Source organism: Ranitomeya imitator, chromosome 2, assembly GCF_032444005.1.
Source record: "Ranitomeya imitator isolate aRanImi1 chromosome 2, aRanImi1.pri, whole genome shotgun sequence".
Lineage (NCBI taxonomy): Eukaryota > Metazoa > Chordata > Amphibia > Anura > Dendrobatidae > Ranitomeya > Ranitomeya imitator.
This window is the reverse complement of record NC_091283.1, coordinates 446,291,892-446,315,096: the sequence shown is the minus strand read 5'-3', so window position 1 is coordinate 446,315,096 and position 23,205 is coordinate 446,291,892. Positions and strand designations below refer to the sequence as shown.

At 40.5% G+C, this 23,205-nt stretch overlaps 1 protein-coding gene across 1 annotated transcript; it reads right to left on the bottom strand.

The window, feature by feature from the left end:
- Nucleotides 1-896: 896 nt before the first annotated feature.
- On the bottom strand, nt 897-21,459 carry LOC138664359 (purine nucleoside phosphorylase-like). The gene is made up of 6 exons (XM_069750996.1): nt 21,302-21,459; nt 19,545-19,708; nt 18,325-18,428; nt 10,464-10,639; nt 9,843-10,033; nt 897-1,248 (listed from the first exon to the last, which is right to left on the bottom strand). The coding sequence occupies exons 1-6, from the start codon at nt 21,322-21,324 to the stop codon at nt 1,022-1,024; spliced, it is 885 nt and encodes a 294-aa protein (XP_069607097.1). The 5' UTR covers nt 21,325-21,459; the 3' UTR covers nt 897-1,021.
- Nucleotides 21,460-23,205: the final 1,746 nt, after the last annotated feature.

The window sequence follows — 23,205 nt, the reverse complement described above, 5'->3', positions numbered from 1 at the left end:
TAGTGTTTCTATGATAGAGGTAGTCACAGAGGCTCCTGATGGGGGTTGTATTGTTTCTATTATAGAGGTAGACACAGAGGCTCCTGATGGGGGTTGTAGTGTTTCTATCATAGAGGTAGAGACAGAGGCTCCTGATGGGGGTTGTAGTGTTTCTATGATAGAGGTAGTCACAGAGGCTCCTGATGGAGGTTGTAGTGTTTCTATTATAGAGGTAGACACAGAGGCTCCTGATGGGGGTTGTAGTGTTTCTATCAGAGAGGTAGTCACAGAGGCTCCTGATGGGGGTTGTAGTGTTTCTATGATAGAGGTAGTCACAGAGGCTCCTGATGGGGGTTGTAGTGTTTCTATTATAGAGGTAGTCACAGAGGCTCCTGATGGGGATTGTAGTGTTTCTATGATAGAGGTAGACACAGAGGCTCCTCATGGGGATTGTAGTGTTTCTATGATAGAGGTAGTCATAGAGGCTCCTGATGGGGGTTGTAGTGTTTCTATCATAGAGGTAGTCACAGAGGCTCCTGATGGGGGTTGTAGTGTTTCTATGATAGAGGTAGTCACAGAGGCTCCTGATGGAGGTTGTAGTGTTTCTATTATAGAGGTAGACACAGAGGCTCCTGATGGGAGTTGTAGTGTTTCTATCATAAAGGTAGTCACAGAGGCTCCTGATGGGGGTTGTAGTGTTTCTATGATAGAGGTAGAGACAGAGGCTCCTGATGGGGGTTGTAGTGTTTCTATGATAGAGGTAGTCACAGAGGCTCCTGATGAGGGTTGTAGTGTTTCTATGATAGAGGTAGTCACAGAGGCTCCTGATGGGGGTTGTAGTGTTTCTATGATAGAGGTAGAGACAGAGGCTCCTGATGGGGGTTGTAGTGTGTCGCTGATTTATAGAAATCACAGTATACTTTCTGATCAGCACCTTTTATTTCTGGATGATTATACAGCAGAGTATGACATGATGGGTGCTGTAGTCCCTGGTGGGTACTGATCGTTCAGGCGTCACCAGGGTGGCAGTACTCGGTGCCCTTTAGGTCGCCGGTTCTTGGTTCTCCTGGATTTGGATGCTTCTGACCAGGTCGGTGATGAGCATCTGCAGGAGCTGCGAGCGCTGCTTCCCCACCTCCAGGACGCTGCTGTGATTCACCGGCTCCTGCATCTCGTACGCCTGCGCCACCCGGTTAGTTATCAGCGAGAGACCGAATACTCGCATCCCACAATGCTTCGCCACCACCACTTCTGGGGCCGTACTCATACCTGGGGTGGAGAAGAGTAAAGATCTGACTTCTCACAGCTGAGGGTTTGTTACAATTGCATCCTGTCCAGACACATAAGCAGCACCAATTTCTCCACTCCTCTCCTGTAGTGTTTGCTCCAATGTATCAGTCTGATGGATTATCCAGGCCGGATACAATGTATCAAACCTTCAGACATGAAGGTTTTCCTCTGCCAGAATTGATCTTTTAGGCCCCCTTCCCGATACATAGCGCTCAGTGTCATCTATAAGGAATCCACTGTACCCACAAATAGTCCCACAATCCCAGTGTATTATGGACTGATGCTGCCATCCTGGTATATGCTGTATACTAGTGTGCAGCAATCGTGTGCCAGCTGTAGGGGGCGCTCATTAGTTTCACTATCTGGGGTACACTGCTATGCTATAATGCAGGGCTGTTGTGTCGATGCAGTGATTGCACTTTTTAGAATTTGTGGCTTTTATATATGATTGCTATATCTCTCCCAGATTCTTGAATGAATTTTTAACAAAAAATGGTTTAAAATTGTAAATTTACTATTGCAGACTGGCGTTTGAGAGCCCTCTTCCCATACTAAGCCTGCTACAGTATCCACGTACCAGCACAGTGCCCCCTTAAGGGTATGTTCTCGCAGCATCTTTTAGACCAGGAGTGTCAAACTGCATTCCTCGAAAGGCTGCAAACAGGTCATGTTTTCAGGATTTCCTTGTACTGCACAGGTGATAATTTAATCACCTACACAAATAATGAGTTGGTGATTAAATTATCACCTGTGCAGTACAAGGAAATCCTGAAAACATGACCTGTTTGCAGCCCTCGAGGAATGCAGTTTGGCACCCCTGTTTTAGACACCCCTAGAAATTTTGAAGTGGAAGATGCTTCAAGAAAATGCCGGCTGTCTTTTTCCTGAAGTGTCTTCTTTCGCATCTTTTTGGTCATTTTTCCAACAGTGCTTAAAGGGACACTGTCACCTGAATTTGGAGGGAACAATCTTCAGCCATGGAGGCGGGGTTTGGGGGTTTTTGATTCACCCTTTCCTTACCCGCTGGCTGCAATATTTGATTGAAGTTCATTCTCTGTCCTCCATAGTACACGCCTGCGCTGTGCAAGATTGCCTTGTGCAGGTATGTACTACGGAGGACAGAGAATGAACTTCAATCCAATATTGCAGCCAGCATGCAGCCAGCAGGTAAGGAAAGGGTGAATCAAAAACCCCAAAACCCCGCCTCCATGGCTGAAGATTGTTCCCTCCAAATTCAGGTGACAGTGTCCCTTTAATTTTTTCTAAAACTGTATGTGCACACTAGTGAGCGGCTACCAGTCAGTAGCCACCTGAAGAATTTACCAGTCACTTCTTTTAGTCACTTCACGGCTTTGGAGTCTTGAAGAGGTTAAAAGAGCCTCAAAAGACTGAACATATGCCTAAGTCATAACGGTGCCATCCACACTGCCCAATAATGCCGTTGTAAAGCCAGCCATACCCCATACATTGACTCTATATTACAGCTATAACAGTGCCACCATAACACGCTCATCACAAAAAAATTAATAACCAAGCCAGCCACAGTACCCACATAATCATTGGGTACTACAGTGCCCCCCATAACAATTGCAGTCACGGTGCTGCCATTATATAGCACCATTAACAACGATCACCAGAGTGCCTCCATAACAGCGTCATCTATACTGGACCCACATAACAGTGACCGATAATGGTACTTTCTCTTTCTGCACTGTACAGGGTCATTGTCCACGCACACTGTTTATTATGTTTAGCCTTGACATCAGACCACGCTGTCCAGAGGAGAGAGTTCTCAAAAGAGACACCAAAGTGAATGAGTCCCTGCAGAATGATTTGGGAAGCCAGGTCACACAGATATTCCTGATGTGCCTCTGTGCAGATGGATATGGGGTGTCCCAGGGAAACCCTTGTACAAAACAGCTCTGCCTCTTTAACTGGAAGCTGTGTTATCTGTCACACCACCCTGAGCATAAATCATGGAGCTTCCCTATAAGAAGTCATAAAGCTGAGCAATGTTCTTGTGTACACAGCTGTGATACTCCAATGGGGAACAGTATGGTAATAGGTATCGTAAACTGATGGCAACGTTTTTTGCTCTTATTCATCGCTTCCTATGAGTGAAAAAACACTGAAAGAAGTGATATGCTGCAGTTTTCCAATTCAGTCAGGAAATAAAAAATGTGTGCACAAGATTTCTGAAATCTCATAGATTTTACTGGTACTGTAAAAAGCAGCTTTTAATTTATATAAAAAACGCAGCAAAAACGCAACGTATGAAAAGAGCCTTATAGTAGTTGTATTCTTATACCCAGTTGGTTAGTATTATTGGAAATATTTCTTGTACATAGATGGCAGTATTACAGTTTTTACATTCTTGTACGTAGGGGCAGTGTTATAGTAGTTATATTCTTGTACATAGGAGCAGTATTATAGTAGTTATATTCTTGTACATAGGAGCAGTATTATAGTAGTTATATTCTTGTACATAGGGGCAGTATTATAGTAGTTATATTCTTGTACATAGGGACAGTATTATAGTAGTTATATTCTTGTACATAGGGGCAGTATTATAGTAGTTATATTCTTGTACATAGGGGCAGTATTATAGTAGTTATATTCTTGTACATAGGGGCAGTATTATAGTAGTTATATTCTTGTACATAAGAGCAGTATTATAGTAGTTATATTCTTGTACATAGGGACAGTATTATAGTAGTTATATTCTTGTACATAGGGGCAGTATTATAGTAGTTATATTCTTGTACATAGGGGGCAGTATTATAGTAGTTATATTCTTGTACATAGGGGCAGTATTATAGTAGTTATATTCTTGTACATAGGGGCAGTATTATAGTAGTTATTCTTGTACATAGGGGGCAGTATTATAGTAGTTATATTCTTGTACATAGGAGCAGTATTATAGTAGTTATATTCTTGTACATAGGGGCAGTATTATAGTAGTTATATTCTTGTACATAGGGACAGTATTATAGTAGTTATATTCTTGTACATAGGGGCAGTATTATAGTAGTTATATTCTTGTACATAGGGGCAGTATTATAGTAGTTATATTCTTGTACATAGGGGCAGTATTATAGTAGTTATATTCTTGTACATAAGAGCAGTATTATAGTAGTTATATTCTTGTACATAGGGACAGTATTATAGTAGTTATATTCTTGTACATAGGGGCAGTATTATAGTAGTTATATTCTTGTACATAGGGGGCAGTATTATAGTAGTTATATTCTTGTACATAGGGGCAGTATTATAGTAGTTATATTCTTGTACATAGGGGCAGTATTATAGTAGTTATTCTTGTACATAGGGGGCAGTATTATAGTAGTTATATTCTTGTACATAGGGGCAGTATTATAGTAGTTATATTCTTGTACATAGGGGGCAGTATTATAGTAGTTATATTCTTGTACATAGGGGCAGTATTATAGTAGTTATATTCTTGTACATAGGGGCAGTATTATATTAGTTATATTCTTGTACATAGGGGCAGTATTATAGTAGTTATATTCTTGTACATAGGGGGCAGTATTATAGTAGTTATATTCTTGTACATAGGGGCAGTATTATAGTAGTTATATTCTTGTACATAGGGGCAGTATTATAGTAGTTATATTCTTGTACATAGGGGGCAGTATTATAGTAGATATATTCTTGTACATAGGGGCAGTATTATAGTAGTTATATTCTTGTACATAGGGGCAGTATTATAGTAGTTATATTCTTGTACATAGGGGCAGTATTATAGTAGTTATATTCTTGTACATAAGAGCAGTATTATAGTAGTTATATTCTTGTACATAGGGACAGTATTATAGTAGTTATATTCTTGTACATAGGGGCAGTATTATAGTAGTTATATTCTTGTACATAGGGGGCAGTATTATAGTAGTTATATTCTTGTACATAGGGGCAGTATTATAGTAGTTATATTCTTGTACATAGGGGCAGTATTATAGTAGTTATTCTTGTACATAGGGGGCAGTATTATAGTAGTTATATTCTTGTACATAGGAGCAGTATTATAGTAGTTATATTCTTGTACATAGGGGGCAGTATTATAGTAGTTATATTCTTGTACATAGGGGCAGTATTATAGTAGTTATATTCTTGTACATAGGGGCAGTATTATAGTAGTTATATTCTTGTACATAGGGGCAGTATTATAGTAGTTATATTCTTGTACATAGGGGGCAGTATTATAGTAGTTATATTCTTGTACATAGGGGCAGTATTATAGTAGTTATATTCTTGTACATAGGGGCAGTATTATAGTAGTTATATTCTTGTACATAGGGGGCAGTATTATAGTAGTTATATTCTTGTACATAGGGGCAGTATTATAGTAGTTATATTCTTGTACATAGGGGCAGTATTATAGTAGTTATATTCTTGTACATAGGGGCAGTATTATAGTAGTTATATTCTTGTACATAGGGGGCAGTATTATAGTAGTTATATTCTTGTAAATAGGGCAGTATTATAGTAGTTATATTCTTGTAAATAGGGCAGTATTATAGTAGTTATATTCTTGTACATAGGGGCAGTATTATAGTAGTTATATTCTTGTACATAGGGGCAGTATTATAGTAGTTATATTCTTGTACATAAGAGCAGTATTATAGTAGTTATATTCTTGTACATAGGGGCAGTATTATAGTAGTTATATTCTTGTACATAGGGGCAGTATTATTGTAGTTATATTCTTGTAAATAGGGCAGTATTATAGTAGTTATATTCTTGTACATAGGGGCAGTATTATAGTAGTTATATTGTATATAGGGGCAGTATCATTCTTGTACATAGGGACAGTATTATAGGAGTTACAGTTATATGAAAAAGTTTGGGCACCCCTATTAATCTTAAGCTTAATGTTTTATAAAAAATTGTTTGTTTTTTTTGCTACAGCTATTTCAGTTTCATATATCTAATAACTGTTGGACACAGTAATGTTTCTGCCTTGAAATGAGGTTTATTGTACTAACAGAAAATGTGCAATCTGCATTCAAACAAAATTTGACAGGTGCATAAGTATGGGCACCCTGAGCATTTTCTTGTTTTAAATACTCCTACCTACTTTTCACTGACTTACTAAAGCACTTTTTTTGGTTTTCTAAGCTCATTCAGCTTTGAACTTCATAGCCAGGTGTATGCAATCATGAGAAAAGCTACCGTATATACTCGAGTATAAGCCGACCCGAGTATAAGCCGACCCCCCTAATTTTGCCACAAAAAACTGGGAAAACTTATTGACTCGAGTATAAGCCTAGGGTGGAAATGCAGCATTTACCGGTGAATTTCAAAAATAAAAATAGATCATTATTTCCCCATAGCTGTGCCCCATACAGTGCTCTGCACCGTTCATTTGTCCCATAGCTGTGCCCCATATACAATGCTCTGCACCATTCATTTTGTCCCATAGCTCTGCCCCATACAGTGCTCTGCACCGTTCATTATTGTCCCATATCTGTGCCCCATATATGCTTTGCACCGTTCATTATTGCCCCATATCTGTGCCCCATATATGCTCTGCACCGTTCATTATTGTCCCATATCTGTGCCCCATATAGTGCTCGGCACCGTTCATTATTGCCCCATATCTGTGCCCCATATATGCTCTGCACCGTTCATTTTGTCCCATAGCTGTGCCCCATACTGTGCTCGGCACCGTTCATTATTGCCCCATAGCTGTGCCCCATACTGTGCTCGGCACCGTTCATTATTGCCCCATATCTGTGCCCCATATACAATGCTCTACACCGTTCATACTGCCCCATAGCTGTGCCCCATACTGTGCTCGGCACCGTTCATTATTGTCCCATATCTGTGCCCCATATATGCTCTGCACCGTTCATTTTGTCCCATAGATGCTCCACATAAATCTGTGCCATGGCCGCTGCTGCTGCAATAAAAAAAAAAACACATACTCACCTTTCTTGCTTGCAGCTCCCGGCGTCCGGTCCCGGCGCCTCCATCTTCCCGGCGTCTCTCTCCGCTCTGACTGATCAGGCAGAGGGCGCCGCGCACACTATATGCGTCATCGCGCCCTCTGACCTGAACAGTCAGAGCGCAGACGCCGGGAAGATGGAGGCGCCGGGAAGATGGAGCGACGCCCGGCGGCTGGAACGCGGACAGGTGAATATTACATACTTACCTAGTCCCAGCGATCCTGACGCTCACTCTGCCTGTCACAGCTGGTCTTTGGTGCCGCAGCCTCTTTCTCTATCAGCGGTCACCGGCACCGCTGATTAGAGAAATGAATACGCGGCTCCACCCCTATGGGAGGTGGAGCCACCTATTCATTTTTCTAATGAGCAGTCCCACGTGACCGCTGAAGAGGGGAAGAACTGCAGCACCGAAGACCGTGGGACGGCAGGGACAGCGCCAGGATCGCTGGGACTAGGTAAGTATACCTCAGCGCCCTCACCCGCCGACCCTGCCGCCCACCTTGACTCGAGTATAAGCCGAGAGGGGCACTTTCAGCCCAAAAATTTGGGCTGAAAATCTCGGCTTATACTCGAGTATATATGGTACTTAAAGTGGCCACTTGCAAGTTGTTCTCCTGTTTGAATCTCCTCTGAAGAGTGGCATCATGGGCTCCTCAAAACAACTGTCTAATGATCTGAAAACAAAGATTATTCAACATAGTTGTTCAGGGGAAGGATACAAAAAGCTGTCTCAGAGATTTAACTTGTCAATTTCCACTGTGATGAACATAGTAAGGAAATGGGAGAACACAGGTACAGTTCTTGTTAAGGCCAGAAGTGGCAGGCCAAGAAAAACATCAGAAAGGCAGAGAAGAATGGTGAGATCAGTCAAGGACAATCCTCAGACCACCTCCAGAGAGCTGCAGCATCAACTTGCTGCAGATGGTGTCACTGTGCATCGGTCAACTATACAACGCACTTTGCACAAGGAGAAGCTATATGGGAGAGTGATGCGAAAGAAGCCGTTTCTGCAAGCACGCCACAAACAGTCGGCTGAGGTATGCAAAAGCACATTTGGAGAAGCCAATTTCTTTTTGGAAGAAGGTCCTGTGGACTGATGAAACCAAGATTGAGTTGTTTGGTCACACAAAAAGGCGTTATGCATGGCGGCCAAAAAACACAGCATTCCAAGAAAAACACTTGCTACCCACAGTAAAATTTGGTGGAGGTTCCATCATGCTTTGGGGCTGTGTGACCAATGCCGGCACCGGGAATCTTGTTAAAGTTGAGGGATGCATGGATTCCTCTCAGTATCAGCAGATTCTTGACAATAATGTTCATGAATCAGTGACAAAGTTGAAGTTACGCAGGGGATGGATCTTTCAGCAAGACAATGATCCAAAACACCGCTCCAAATCTACTCAGGCATTCATGCAGAGGAACAATTACACTGTTCTGGAATGGCCATCCCAGTCCCCAGACTTGAATATCATTGAACATCTGTGGGATCATTTGAAGAGGGCTGTCCATGCTCGGCGACCATCAAACTTAACTGAACTGGAATTGTTTTGTAAAGAGGAATGGTCAAAAATACCTTCATCCAGGATCCAGGAACTCATTAAAAGCTACAGGAAGCGACTAGAGGCTGTTATTTTTGCAAAAGGAGGATCTACTAAATATTAATGTCACTTTTCTGGTGGGGTGCACATACTTATGCACCTGTCAAATTTTGTTTGAATGCAGATTGCACATTTTCTGTTAGTACAATAATCCTCATTTCAAGGCAGAAACATTACTGTGTCCAACAGTTATTAGATATATGAAACTGAAATAGCTGTTGCAAAAAAAACAATTTTTATAAATCATTAAGCTTAAGATTACTAGAGGTGCCCAAACTTTTTCATATAACTGTATATTCTTGTACATAGGAGTTGTATTATAGTAGTTATATTCTTCTGCATAGGGGAAGTATTATAGTAGCTATATTCTTGTACATAGGATGCAGTATTATAGTAGGTATATTCTTGTACATAGGGGGCAGTATTATAGTAGTTATATTCTTGTACATAGGGGGCAGTATTATAGTAGGTATATTCTTGTACATAGGGGGCGGTATTATAGTAGTTATATTTTTGTACATAGGCGCAGTATAATAGTAGTTATATTCTTGTACATAGGGGACAGTATTATAGTAGTTATATTCTTGTACATAGGGGCAGTATTATAGTAGTTATATTCTTGTACATAGGGGCAGTATTATAGTAGTTATATTCTTGTACATAGGAGCAGCATTATAGTAGTTATATTCTTGTACATAAGGGGCAGTATTATAGTAGTTATATTCTTGAACATAAGGGGCAGTATTATAGTAGTTATATTCTTGTACATAGGGAGGCAGTATTATAGTAGTTATATTCTTGTACATAGGAGTAGTATTATAGTAGTTATATTCTTGTACATAGGGACAGTATTATAGTAGTTATATTCCTGTACATAGGAGCAGTATTATAGTAGTTATATTCTTGTACATAGGAGCAGTATTATAGGAGTTATATTCTTGTACATAGGGACGGTAGTATAATAAACATACTTGCAATGCTTCCCAGTTCCCATCCTTACTACACTTACCTACAGCATCTGCCCCCAGTCTCTGTAGAAATTTGGCTTCTGCAACTGACTCAAAGTTTGGCCCTCCCACCATGCAGTAAACGCCTTCATGAGTGATATCCGCTTGACCGAGCTTTTGTGCGATCTGGAGAGCAGTGATGCGCAGGTCACGGTCATACGTGTCCCAGAGGGAGGGAAATCGTGGGCCAAACCTGCAAGAGAATTTAAAAAATATCTTGCGCCTCAATAGACCATGCTTGAAGGAAATATTGTTCTCAAAGAGGTTCTGAAGCAGCAGCTGTGTCCGTGTACTATACATCCAATATATAATACATATTTCTTACAAGTATATGGTACATATACACGGCAGGTGCTGCCTAATTTTAACAAAAGAATAAATATGAAAAATTCTGCAGCAGCTGTGATTCACAGCACGATACCTTTACCTTTGTTGCTTCTGAATCTCTATACAATATCAAGATATTATTATAAGTTACATATATAAAGTGCCATGTATCTGTAGATCTTATCTAGACATTTTATTTTTACTCTCCAGGTTTTGAATAGTGCCAAGCAAATGCTGTATAGGTGTGCTGGAACTTGTAGTTCATTACTAGTTTAGATCACCCTCTTGGTGGTCACCTCTCATCGTTGGGTCCTCTTAGAGGGTTCAGAGCTGCCAGTCCCGGCATGTTGATATGATCCCGGATTATCATCAGGTCTCCCGGTCTGTACGTCTCACAGAGCGACCCTGCCGCATTTGTCACCATCAGGACCTTTACTCCCAGCAACTTAAACACTCTGATTGGGAAAGTGACCTGGAGCGAGAATGCCAGAATGTCACGGACTTAGAGGGTAATGGTAATAAGTACAGTGCTGATCCTTCCTTTACATTCAGGGAATAAACTGTATCTTATAAATCGTACTGTGCTGTGCAATTATCTGTGCAAATCCTGAGAATTCATACCTGTACCCGTAATTATAAGGAAGCAGCACTGTGTAATTCATATTAAAAATAGGTAAACTAAGCACCACATCTTTCTTAAGTGGCACTGAACAGTCCACAATATTACCTGAAGATGCATGAACAGAATGAGACAATTGGTACCGTGCAGTGTCCAGATATACAGAATAACAGACGTGATATTGACCTGTGTCTGTATATACAGGTTAATAGTAATGATACTGTGAACCTTTCTGTACATTCAAGGAATAAACAGTATCTTGGAAGTGATAAGTGTCCATACATACAGGATAAGAGAAGTGGTACTGTGCTTTGTCCATACATACAGGATGAGAGAAGTGGTACTGTGCGGTGTCCATACATACAGGATGAGAGAAGTGGTACTGTTCTGTGTCCATACATACAGGATGAGAGAAGTGGTACTGTGCAGTGTCCATATATACAAAATAAGAGAAGTGGTACTGTGCTGTGTCCATATATACAGAATAAGAGAAGTGGTACTGTGCAGGGTCCATATATACAGGATAAGAGAAGTGGTACTGTGCAGTGTCCATATATACAGAATAAGAGAAGTGGTACTGTGCTGTGTCCATATATACAGAATAGGAGAAGTGGTACTGTGCGGTGTCCATATATACAGAATAAGAGAAGTGGTACTGTGCAGTGTCCATATATACAGAATAAGAGAAGTGGTACTGTGCTGTGTCCATATATGCAGAATAAGAGAAGTGGTACTGTGCAGTGTCCATATATACAGAATAAGAGAAGCGGTACTGTGCAGTGTCCATATATACAGAATAAGAGAAGTGGTACTGTGCTGTGTCCATATATACAGAATAAGAGAAGTGGTACTGTGCTGTGTCCATATATACAGAATAGGAGAAGTGGTACTGTGCTGTGTCCATACATACAGGATGAGAGAAGTGGTACTGTGCAGTGTCCATATATACAGAATAGGAGAAGTGGTACTGTGCAGTGTCCATATATACAGAATAGGAGAAGTGGTACTGTGCAGTGTCCATATATACAGAATAGGAGAAGTGGTACTGTGCAGTGTCCATATATACAGAATAAGAGAAGTGGTACTGTGCAGTGTCCATATATACAGAATAAGAGAAGTGGTACTGTGCTGTGTCCATATATACAGAATAAGAGAAGTGGTACTGTGCTGTGTCCATATATACAGAATAAGAGAAGTGGTACTGTGCTGTGTCCATATATACAGAATAAGAGAAGTGGTACTGTGCTGTGTCCATATATACAGAATAGGAGAAGTGGTACTGTGCTGTGTCCATGCATACAGGATGAGAGAAGTGGTACTGTGCAGTGTCCATATATACAGAATAGGAGAAGTGGTACTGTGCAGTGTCCATATATACAGAATAGGAGAAGTGGTACTGTGCAGTGTCCATATATACAGAATAGGAGAAGTGGTACTGTGCAGTGTCCATATATAGAGAATAAGAGAAGCGGTACTGTGCTGTGTCCATATATACAGAATAGGAGAAGTGGTACTGTGCAGTGTCCATATATACAGAATAGGAGAAGTGGTACTGTGCAGTGTCCATATATACAGAATAAGAGAATTGGTACTGTGCAGTGTCCATATATACAGAATAGGAGAAGTGGTACTGTGCAGTGTCCATATATACAGAATAGGAGAAGTGGTACTGTGCAGTGTCCATATATACAGAATAAGAGATTTGGTACTGTGCAGTGTCCATATATACAGAATAGGAGAAGTGGTACTGTGCAGTGTCCATATATAGAGAATAAGAGAAGTGGTACTGTGCAGTGTCCATATATAGAGAATAAGAGAAGTGGTACTGTGCAGTGTCTACATATACAGAATAGGAGAATTGGTACTGTGCAGTGTCCATATAAACAGAATAGGAGAAGTGCTACTGTCCAGTGTCCATATAGACAGAATAAGAGAAGTGGTACTGTGCAGTATCCATATATACAGAATAAGAGAAGTGGTACTGTGCAGTGTTCATATATACGGAATAGGAGAATTGGTACTGTGCAGTGTCCATATATACAGAATAGGAGAAGTGGTACTGTGCAGTATCCATATATACAGAATAGGAGAAGTGGTACTGTGCTGTGTCCATATATACAGAATAAGAGAATTGGTACTGTGCAGTGTCCATATATACAGAATAGGAGAAGTGGTACTGTGCAGTGTCCATATATACAGAATAAGAGAAGTGGTACTGTGCAGTGTCCATATATACAGAATAGGAGAAGTGGTACTGTGCAGTATCCATATATACAGAATAGGAGAAGTGGTACTGTGCAGTGTCCATATATACAGAATAGGAGAAGTGGTACTGTGCAGTGTCCATATATACAGAATAGGAGAATTGGTACTGTGCAGTGTCCATATATACAGAATAGGAGAAGTGGTACTGTGCAGTATCCATATATACAGAATAGGAGAAGTGGTACTGTGCTGTGTCCATATATACAGAATAAGAGAATTGGTACTGTGCAGTGTCCATATATACAGAATAGGAGAAGTGGTACTGTGCAGTGTCCATATATACAGAATAAGAGAAGTGGTACTGTGCAGTATCCATATATACAGAATAGGAGAATTGGTACTGTGCAGTATCCATATATACAGAATAAGAGAAGTGGTACTGTGCAGTGTTCATATATACAGAATAGGAGAATTGGTACTGTGCAGTGTCCATATATACAGAATAGGAGAAGTGGTACTGTGCAGTATCCATATATACAGAATAGGAGAAGTGGTACTGTGCTGTGTCCATATATACAGAATAAGAGAATTGGTACTGTGCAGTGTCCATATATACAGAATAGGAGAAGTGGTACTGTGCAGTGTCCATATATACAGAATAGGAGAAGTGGTACTGTGCAGTGTCCATATATACAGAATAGGAGAAGTGGTACTGTGCAGTATCCATATATACAGAATAGGAGAAGTGGTACTGTGCAGTGTCCATATATACAGAATAGGAGAAGTGGTACTGTGCAGTGTCCATATATACAGAATAAGAGAATTGGTACTGTGCAGTGTCCATATATACAGAATAGGAGAAGTGGTACTGTGCAGTGTCCATATATAGAGAATAAGAGAAGTGGTACTGTGCAGTGTCCATATATACAGAATAGGAGAAGTGGTACTGTGCAGTGTCCATATATAGAGAATAAGAGAAGTGGTACTATGCAGTGTCCATATATACAGAATAGGAGAAGTGGTACTGTGCAGTGTCCATATATACAGAATAGGAGAAGTGGTACTGTGCGGTGTCCATATATACAGAATAAGAGAAGCGGTACTGTGCAGTGTCCATATATACAGAATAAGAGAAGTGGTACTGTGCAGTGTCTACATATACAGAATAGGAGAATTGGTACTGTGCAGTGTCCATATATAGAGAATAAGAGAAGTGGTGCTGTGCAGTGTCCATATATAGAGAATAGGAGAAGTGGTACTGTGCAGTGTCCATATATACAGAATAGGAGAAGTGGTGCTGTGCAGTGTCCATATATAGAGAATAAGAGAAGTGGTACTGTGCAGTGTCCATATATACAGAATAGGAGAAGTGGTACTGTGCAGTGTCCATATATACAGAATAGGAGAAGTGGTACTGTGCAGTGTCCATATATACAGAATAGGAGAAGTGGTACTGTGCAGTATCCATATATACAGAATAGGAGAAGTGGTACTGTGCAGTGTCCATATATACAGAATAGGAGAAGTGGTACTGTGCAGTGTCCATATATACAGAATAAGAGAATTGGTACTGTGCAGTGTCCATATATACAGAATAGGAGAAGTGGTACTGTGCAGTGTCCATATATAGAGAATAAGAGAAGTGGTACTGTGCAGTGTCCATATATACAGAATAGGAGAAGTGGTACTGTGCAGTGTCCATATATAGAGAATAAGAGAAGTGGTACTATGCAGTGTCCATATATACAGAATAGGAGAAGTGGTACTGTGCAGTGTCCATATATACAGAATAGGAGAAGTGGTACTGTGCGGTGTCCATATATACAGAATAAGAGAAGCGGTACTGTGCAGTGTCCATATATACAGAATAAGAGAAGTGGTACTGTGCAGTGTCTACATATACAGAATAGGAGAATTGGTACTGTGCAGTGTCCATATATAGAGAATAAGAGAAGTGGTGCTGTGCAGTGTCCATATATAGAGAATAGGAGAAGTGGTACTGTGCAGTGTCCATATATACAGAATAGGAGAAGTGGTGCTGTGCAGTGTCCATATATAGAGAATAAGAGAAGTGTTACTGTGCAGTGTCCATATATACAGAATAGGAGAAGTGGTACTGTGCAGTGTCCATATATACAGAATAGGAGAAGTGGTACTGTGCAGTGTCCATATATACAGAATAGGAGAAGTGGTACTGTGCAGTATCCATATATACAGAATAGGAGAAGTGGTACTGTGCAGTGTCCATATATACAGAATAGGAGAAGTGGTACTGTGCAGTGTCCATATATACAGAATAAGAGAATTGGTACTGTGCAGTGTCCATATATACAGAATAGGAGAAGTGGTACTGTGCAGTGTCCATATATAGAGAATAAGAGAAGTGGTACTGTGCAGTGTCCATATATACAGAATAGGAGAAGTGGTACTGTGCAGTGTCCATATATAGAGAATAAGAGAAGTGGTACTATGCAGTGTCCATATATACAGAATAGGAGAAGTGGTACTGTGCAGTGTCCATATATACAGAATAGGAGAAGTGGTACTGTGCGGTGTCCATATATACAGAATAAGAGAAGCGGTACTGTGCAGTGTCCATATATACAGAATAAGAGAAGTGGTACTGTGCAGTGTCTACATATACAGAATAGGAGAATTGGTACTGTGCAGTGTCCATATATAGAAAATAGGAGAAGTGGTACTGTGCAGTGTCCATATATACAGAATAGGAGAAGTGGTACTGTGCAGTGTCCATATATACAGAATAGGAGAAGTGGTGCTGTGCAGTGTCCATATATAGAGAATAAGAGAAGTGGTACTGTGCAGTGTCCATATATACAGAATAGGAGAAGTGGTGCTGTGCAGTGTCCATATATAGAGAATAAGAGAAGTGGTATTGTGCAGTGTCCATATATAGAGAATAAGAGAAGTGGTACTGTGCAGTGTCCTTATATAGAGAATAAGAGAAGTGGTACTGTGCAGTGTCCATATAAACAGAATAAGAGAAGTGCTACTGTCCAGTGTCCATATAGACAGAATAAGAGAAGTGGTACTGTGCAGTATCCATATATACAGAATAAGAGAAGTGGTACTGTGCAGTGTCCATATATACAGAATAGGAGAAGTGGTGCTGTGCAGTGTCCATATATAGAGAATAAGAGAAGTGGTACTGTGCTGTGTCCATATATAGAGAATAAGAGAAGTGGTACTGTGCAGTGTCCTTATATAGAGAATAAGAGAAGTGGTACTGTGCAGTGTCCATATAAACAGAATAAGAGAAGTGCTACTGTCCAGTGTCCATATAGACAGAATAAGAGAAGTGGTACTGTGCAGTATCCATATATACAGAATAAGAGAAGTGGTACTGTGCAGTGTCCATATATACAGAATAGGAGAAGTGGTACTGTGCAGGGTCCATATATACAGAATAGGAGAAGTGGTATTGTGCAGTGTCCATATATAGAGAATAAGAGAAGTGGTATTGTGCAGTGTCCATATATAGAGAATAAGAGAAGTGGTACTGTGCAGTGTCCTTATATAGAGAATAAGAGAAGTGGTACTGTGCAGTGTCCATATAAACAGAATAAGAGAAGTGCTACTGTCCAGTGTCCATATAGACAGAATAAGAGAAGTGGTACTGTGCAGTATCCATATATACAGAATAAGAGAAGTGGTACTGTGCAGTGTCCATATATACAGAATAGGAGAAGTGGTACTGTGCAGGGTCCATATATACAGAATAAGAGAAGTGGTACTGTGCTGTGTCCATATATACAGAATAAGAGAAGTGGTACTGTGCAGGGTCCATATATACAGAATAAGAGAAGTGGTACTGTGCTGTGTCCATATATACAGAATAAGAGAAGTGGTACTGTGCTGTGTCCATATATACAGAATAAGAGAAGTGGTAATGTGCAGGGTCCATATATACAGAATAGGAGAAGTGGTACTGTGCAGGGTCCATATATACAGAATAAGAGAAGTGGTACTGTGCTGTGTCCATATATACAGAATAAGAGAAGTGGTACTGTGCAGGGTCCATATATACAGAATAAGAGAAGTGGTACTGTGCTGTGTACATATATACAGAATAAGAGAAGTGGTACTGTGCAGGGTCCATATATACAGAATAAGAGAAGTGGTACTGTGCAGTGTCCATATATACAGAATAGGAGAAGTGGTACTGTGCTGTGTCCATATATACAGAATAAGAGAAGTGGTACTGTGCGGTGTCCATATATACAGAATAAGAGAAGTGGTACTGTGCAGTGTCCATATATACAGAATAAGAGAAGTGGTACTGTGCTGTGTCCATATATACAGAATAAGAGAAGTGGTACTGTGCAGGGTCCATATATACAGAATAAGAGAAGTGGTACTGTGCTGTGTACATATATACAGAATAAGAGAAGTGGTACTGTGCAGGGTCCATATATACAGAATAAGAGAAGTGGTACTGTGCAGTGTCCATATATACAGAATAGGAGAAGTGGTACTGTGCTGTGTCCATATATACAGAATAAGAGAAGTGGTACTGTGCGGTGTCCATATATACAGAATAAGAGAAGTGGTACTGTGCAGTGTCCATATATACAGAATAAGAGAAGTGGTACTGTGCTGTGTCCATATATACAGAATAAAGGAGGAGAATAGGAGAAGTGGTACTGTGCAGTGTCCATATATACAGAATAGGAGAAGTGGTACTGTGCAGTGTCCATATATACAGAATAGGAGAAGTGGTACTGTGCAGTGTCCATATATACAGAATAGGAGAAGTGGTACTGTGCAGTGTCCATATATACAGAATAAGAAAAGTGGTACTGTGCTGTGTCCATATATACAGAATAAAGGAGGAGAATAGGAGAAGTGGTACTGTGCAGTGTGCATATATGCAGAATAATGGAAGTGGTACTCTGCGGTGTCCATATATACAGAATAAAGGAGGAGAATTGGTACTGTGCAGTATACATGTATGCAGAATAGAAGGCGTGATATTGTGCAGCGTTCTCCAAACTGTAGCTGTTCAGGAACTTGCCAAAGCTGAGTTGCCTAAATTCCTCCTAAAATTCCTTGCTCCTATTTGACCTTAGGTTGCTAGAGTTGTGCAACCTGAAAACCCCTTTCACATGGTGCTTGTTAGGCATCTTACCCCTTGTAGTCAGACTGACAGCCAATCTAACCCCGTGCTGTCACATGCAGGAGGGAGACAAGCAGCTTGGCAGGGGTCACGCAACAACTGCCCTTTATGAAGGTGTGGTCTTGAGGGCAAGCAGGTAACAGCACAACACACAGCAGATCAGGTGGTTGTCACATGCAGAGAACTCTGGTCTTACCTTCCACAAGGAATATCCTTCATACACATGGAATCGGCCTTTCATACAGACGCATGACTTGCCCTGCAGATTGCCAAACACCAGCTGCCCCGAGTGTCCCACCACTGAAATGAAAGAAAATCCATCAGGTACATCACTTTTTGGGAAAGTTTGCCGTATTTGGGACTGTCCACGCACCACAAATTTTGCTGACAAAAAGGGTCAAAGAATAGAGTAGAAACGTAAAATGTTCATTGAAATGTAAAAATGTTGGAACCTGAAATGTGGTGCACATTGCTGTATACAGCTCCCACCTATGTGTACCCCTCCCTTTGTCCACTTGTTGCAAAATGTCTAAGTGCCACTTCCACAGTTTTGTGCCAGTTTTGCAGCTGCTTATCTGAAGTACTTTATGCAGATTTTCTTCTGGATTTTACAACAGATATGTGCAAAAATCAATGAGAAATTCCAACTGCTGATTAACCCTGAGAACGCCAACAGAAAATTAATTGAAAAAAAAAGGTGGAAACTGCGAATTTATACTTGAAAACGTTGGGAAGATTGATAAATATAAGACTGTGGATTTTACTAACTTATTAAAGTCACTGTGCTGATAACCGCAATAAGGCGGAAGAAAATACACTGCATAAATTGGCATTAAAAAAAAGACACAGAGCCTGGCAAAGTTTGCAAATCGCAATCACTTACCGTAGTTGGAATTTCTCATACACTGCAAATATATCCTAACAAAATCCAGATGGAATATCTGCAGATAATCTGCTACATGTGAACACCCCCTAAGGGCATGTGCAGACCACCTTTTTCTCTCTCTATTTCCGGTTTGTTCAGAGTCGGATCCTATTTTCTTGAAGGTGGAAATCATGAAAAGATAAAAATTTCCACCTTCTCCATGATGTCAAGCCGTGAAATTGGGACCGCATTTGGATAAAATGCTGGTCCAGTCTGACTTTTGTTATTTTTCACTGACCTATAGACATGAATGGGCGAGTGCCATCTGATTGTCAGAGGCAAATCGTGCATGCTGCCATTTTTGTTATTTTTTCTCTTTAGCCACTTGGTCTGAGGAAGAAATCAGACGTGTTCACAACCCCATAGAATAACATTGGTACGAGTGCGATCCGTCAAAACCACAGATATCACTCATTCGCCTAAAACGGTTGTCTGCACGAGCCCTAATAGTGATGTATAAATCACTCGCAGGCTATGTGGCGGCTACACACCTGTACTTTCTGGAAAATGTGGGATCTGGCTGTAGTTAAAGGTTTTGTGGCTGCTTAATGTCTCTGCCAGGAGTCCCAAGCCAGTACCACAGATGATGGCAATGTCTGGAGGACAATGGATCCGGTCCAGGAGCCACTGAGCCGTCTCCTCACAGTCTTCATATCTGTTGGGTAAGTGTTAGAAAGGATCAGACGTCATGGCGGAAGGTTTGGGAATTATGGGGGAAAATTCTGAAAATGTGCGAGTATAAAATTGGAGAATGGTTGGAATGGGTAACATCTTCATAGTTTTACCTGATTCCTACACATGAACATCATATGTATTAATATCATATACTTACCACCTCATCAGAGGATCCTTGTCCCCTCTCTGCAGTCACATAAATGCTGAATACCTCCCGACAACATTTGTGGAACATTATAAGGTACATACCGCTATTTCGGACATTTACTTAGTCTGTGCCCCTTTTACAGCCAATTTCATGGAACAAGGAATACCCTTGGAAAGAAGTTGCAGAATGAAGCAATCACAACAGAACAGCCAATGAAGGAGACAATCGGATATACAGAGCGCGCACAGGAGGGGTCAGCATATGACAAGAAGAAGGTACAGTATTTCAATGTATTCTATGCAAAATACAGTAGAGTTTTGTATATACTATTGTTTTCAGCGCCAACCTGTGGTACAGCGCTGTACACAGGTTATGGCCCATCTGCCCCTTTCACCAATCTTTCTACTATACTATCATACGTAATATCATTTAAAACACAGATTGAGGCATTTTTTCCCATTAGCTAAGTTTATTTTAATCAATAGATCTTGGAATAATAGTAATTTCCACAATTGTATGTGTGTAAATAAAATGTCCCTGTGCTGAGATAATCTTATTCATGTGCCCCTGCTGTGTACTGTGTAATGGCCGTGTCTGACCGTGCAGGAACATGGTCTGATCATACCACAGCTCCTGGGCAGGGGAGGAAGCAAAATAGGATACAGACATTACAGCACGGGATCACAAATATTTTTTTCTTTGAGGTAAAACATATTTTTTTAATAAACGGTCAGGGAAATGTTCTATTTCAAAAAAAGAATCAGCTGTGATCCCGTACTGTAATGTCTGTATACTGTTCCCCCCCCCCCCCCCCCGCCCAGGAGCTGTGGTTTGATCAGACCATGTTCCTGCACGGTCAGACACAGCACTTACACAGTACACAGCAGGGGCACATTTATAAGATAATCTCAGCACAGGAACATTTTTTTAAAACACATCCAATTGTAGAAATAATTATTGTTCCAAGATCTATTGATTAAAATCAACTTTAAAATTCACTTTGTTCTTGGGAAAACCCCTTTAAGCCCCATCCCACTTTGTCTGTTAACGCCCCATCTGCCATGAATACTACACGTTAAAGCACATTTCCATAAGTACTGGCCCTTTCATGAATCGGTCCCTAAAAATTTGGGGCAGTGGAAATTCTGACACCTGTTGGGATGTTTTCACAGCTTGGATAATGATCGGATCTACTGGAACCACTCAACCATTCTAGATGAAATCCCAAGGAAAATATTATAAAGCTCTTCATCTGGAACATATATATATATATATATATATATATATACCCCCTACACTCTATACCCTACACTCTATACCCTACACTATATATAATGTGTGTGTGTGTATAGTGACAGGGATATAAGTATTTACCTCCCTCCATTTAAATCACCATATGTTTTACCCCTAGGGGAGAAGTCTCACCTGAGGTCTTCCTTGCTGTGCATTATTGCCCCGGGTCTCTTCTCCACTGCCCCTGATGTCTTCTCCACTGCCCAGGTCTGTTCTCTACTGCCCCTGGTCTCTTCTATACTGCCCCGGGTCTCTTCTCATTTGCTGTCTAAAGTTTCTACTGCAATCCTAATTCTTAACCAGGAATATAAGGATGTCTAAAATGGCCTGAGGCTGTAGTTAATAATTTGCACGAGACAGACATAGGGTTAGGATTGGAGTGTAGGACAGAAGGGGGAGTGTGGTGCAGCCTCTGATCAGTCATGGGGTGTGACCTGCTTCTGCCTATTCCACCACTTTGACTGATTGTTGCCATGTCTTAAAGGAGTGTTACACAATTAAGAAAAACTGTTGTCTTCAAAGAACAGTGCCACACCTGTCCACAGGCTGTGTATGGTATTGCAGCTCTCTGTTTACTTCAATGGATCTGAGCTGCAATCACAGAGGTCGACATACTATATGACCAAATAACAATCCTCTGAAACAAATACATGCCACAGCAGGAGCAACGAGCTGACAAAATAACTTTAAAGACAGTTGCGTCTCACAAAATTAGAATATGATCAAAAAGTTAATTTATTGCAGTTCTGCAAATGGAAAAAGTGAAGCTCATATATTATATAGAGTAATTACAAACAGCGTGATCTATTTCAAGTGTTTATTTCTGTTAATGTTGATGATTATGACTTACAGCCAATGAAAACTCAAAAGTCATTATCTCAGTAAATTAGAATACTTTATAACACCAGCTTGAAAAATGATTTTACAATCTGAAATATTGGCCTACTGAAACGTATGTTCAGTAAATGCTCTTAATACTTTAGGGCTCTTTTTGCATCAATGTGGCGTGGTATGGAGGCGATCAGCCTGTGACACTGCTGAGGGGTTATGGAAGCCCAGGTTGCTTTGATAACAGCCTTCAGCTCGTCTGCATTGTTGGGTCTGGTGTCTCTCATCTTTCTCTTGACAATACCCCATAGATTCTTTATGGGGCTAAGGTCAGTCGAGTTTGCTGGCCAATCAAGCACAGTGGTACTGTTGTTTGTAAACCAGGTATTGGTACTTTTGGCAGTGTGGACAGGTGCCAAGTCCTGATGGAAAATGAAATTTCCATCTCCAAAAATCTTGTCGTCAGAGGCAAGCATGAAGTGCTCTAAAATTTCCTGGTAGACGGCTGCGCTGACTTTGATCTTGATAAAACACAGTGGACTTATACCAGCAGATGACATGGCTCCCCAAACCATCACTGATTGTGGAAACTTCACACTAGACCTCAAGCAGCTTGGATTGTGGCCTCTCCATTCTTACTCCAGACTCTGGGACCTTGATTTCCAAATGAAATGCAAAATTTACTTTAATCTGAAAACACCTTGGACCACTGAGCAACAGTCCGGTTCTTTTTCTCCTTGGCCCAGGTAACACGCTTCTGGCGTTGTCTATTGGTCATGAGTGGCTTGACACAAGGAATGCGACACTTGTAGGCCATTTCCTAGATACATACCGAAAAAATATTTACTAAATAAATGAATCAATTAAATCATATTATTTTATTAACATAAAAGGCGATATGACACAATACATAAATAAAAAAGCAATATTTTATTAAAAATAATAAAATTAATGACAATTGAAAAAATTCTGTATGTGGGGGCGGGGCACGTCAGATTAATTGGTAAAAAATATATATAAAATATATATATATATATATATATATATATATATATATATATATATATATATATATTATAACAAAGAGAATAATAATAAAATATAATGAATGTCACATGACACCACTCCCTGACGAAGCGGTTGCGAAACGTGCGTTGGTGTGGTGTGTGCAGGGGTTGCGGCACGTCATTTTGGTTGGTACACATGAC

Excerpts from the sequence above, each read along its gene's own strand:
- LOC138664359 (XM_069750996.1), bottom strand. The coding sequence starts at position 21,324 with ATGCACAGCAAGGAAGACCTCAG. Across the intron at positions 19,709-21,301 it reads CACAGCAAGGAAGACCTCAG|ATATGAAGACTGTGAGGAGA; the intron begins GTGAGACTTCTC and ends CTTACCCAACAG. Across the intron at positions 10,640-18,324 it reads AAGGATATTCCTTGTGGAAG|GTCACTTTCCCAATCAGAGT; the intron begins GTAAGACCAGAG and ends TTCTCGCTCCAG.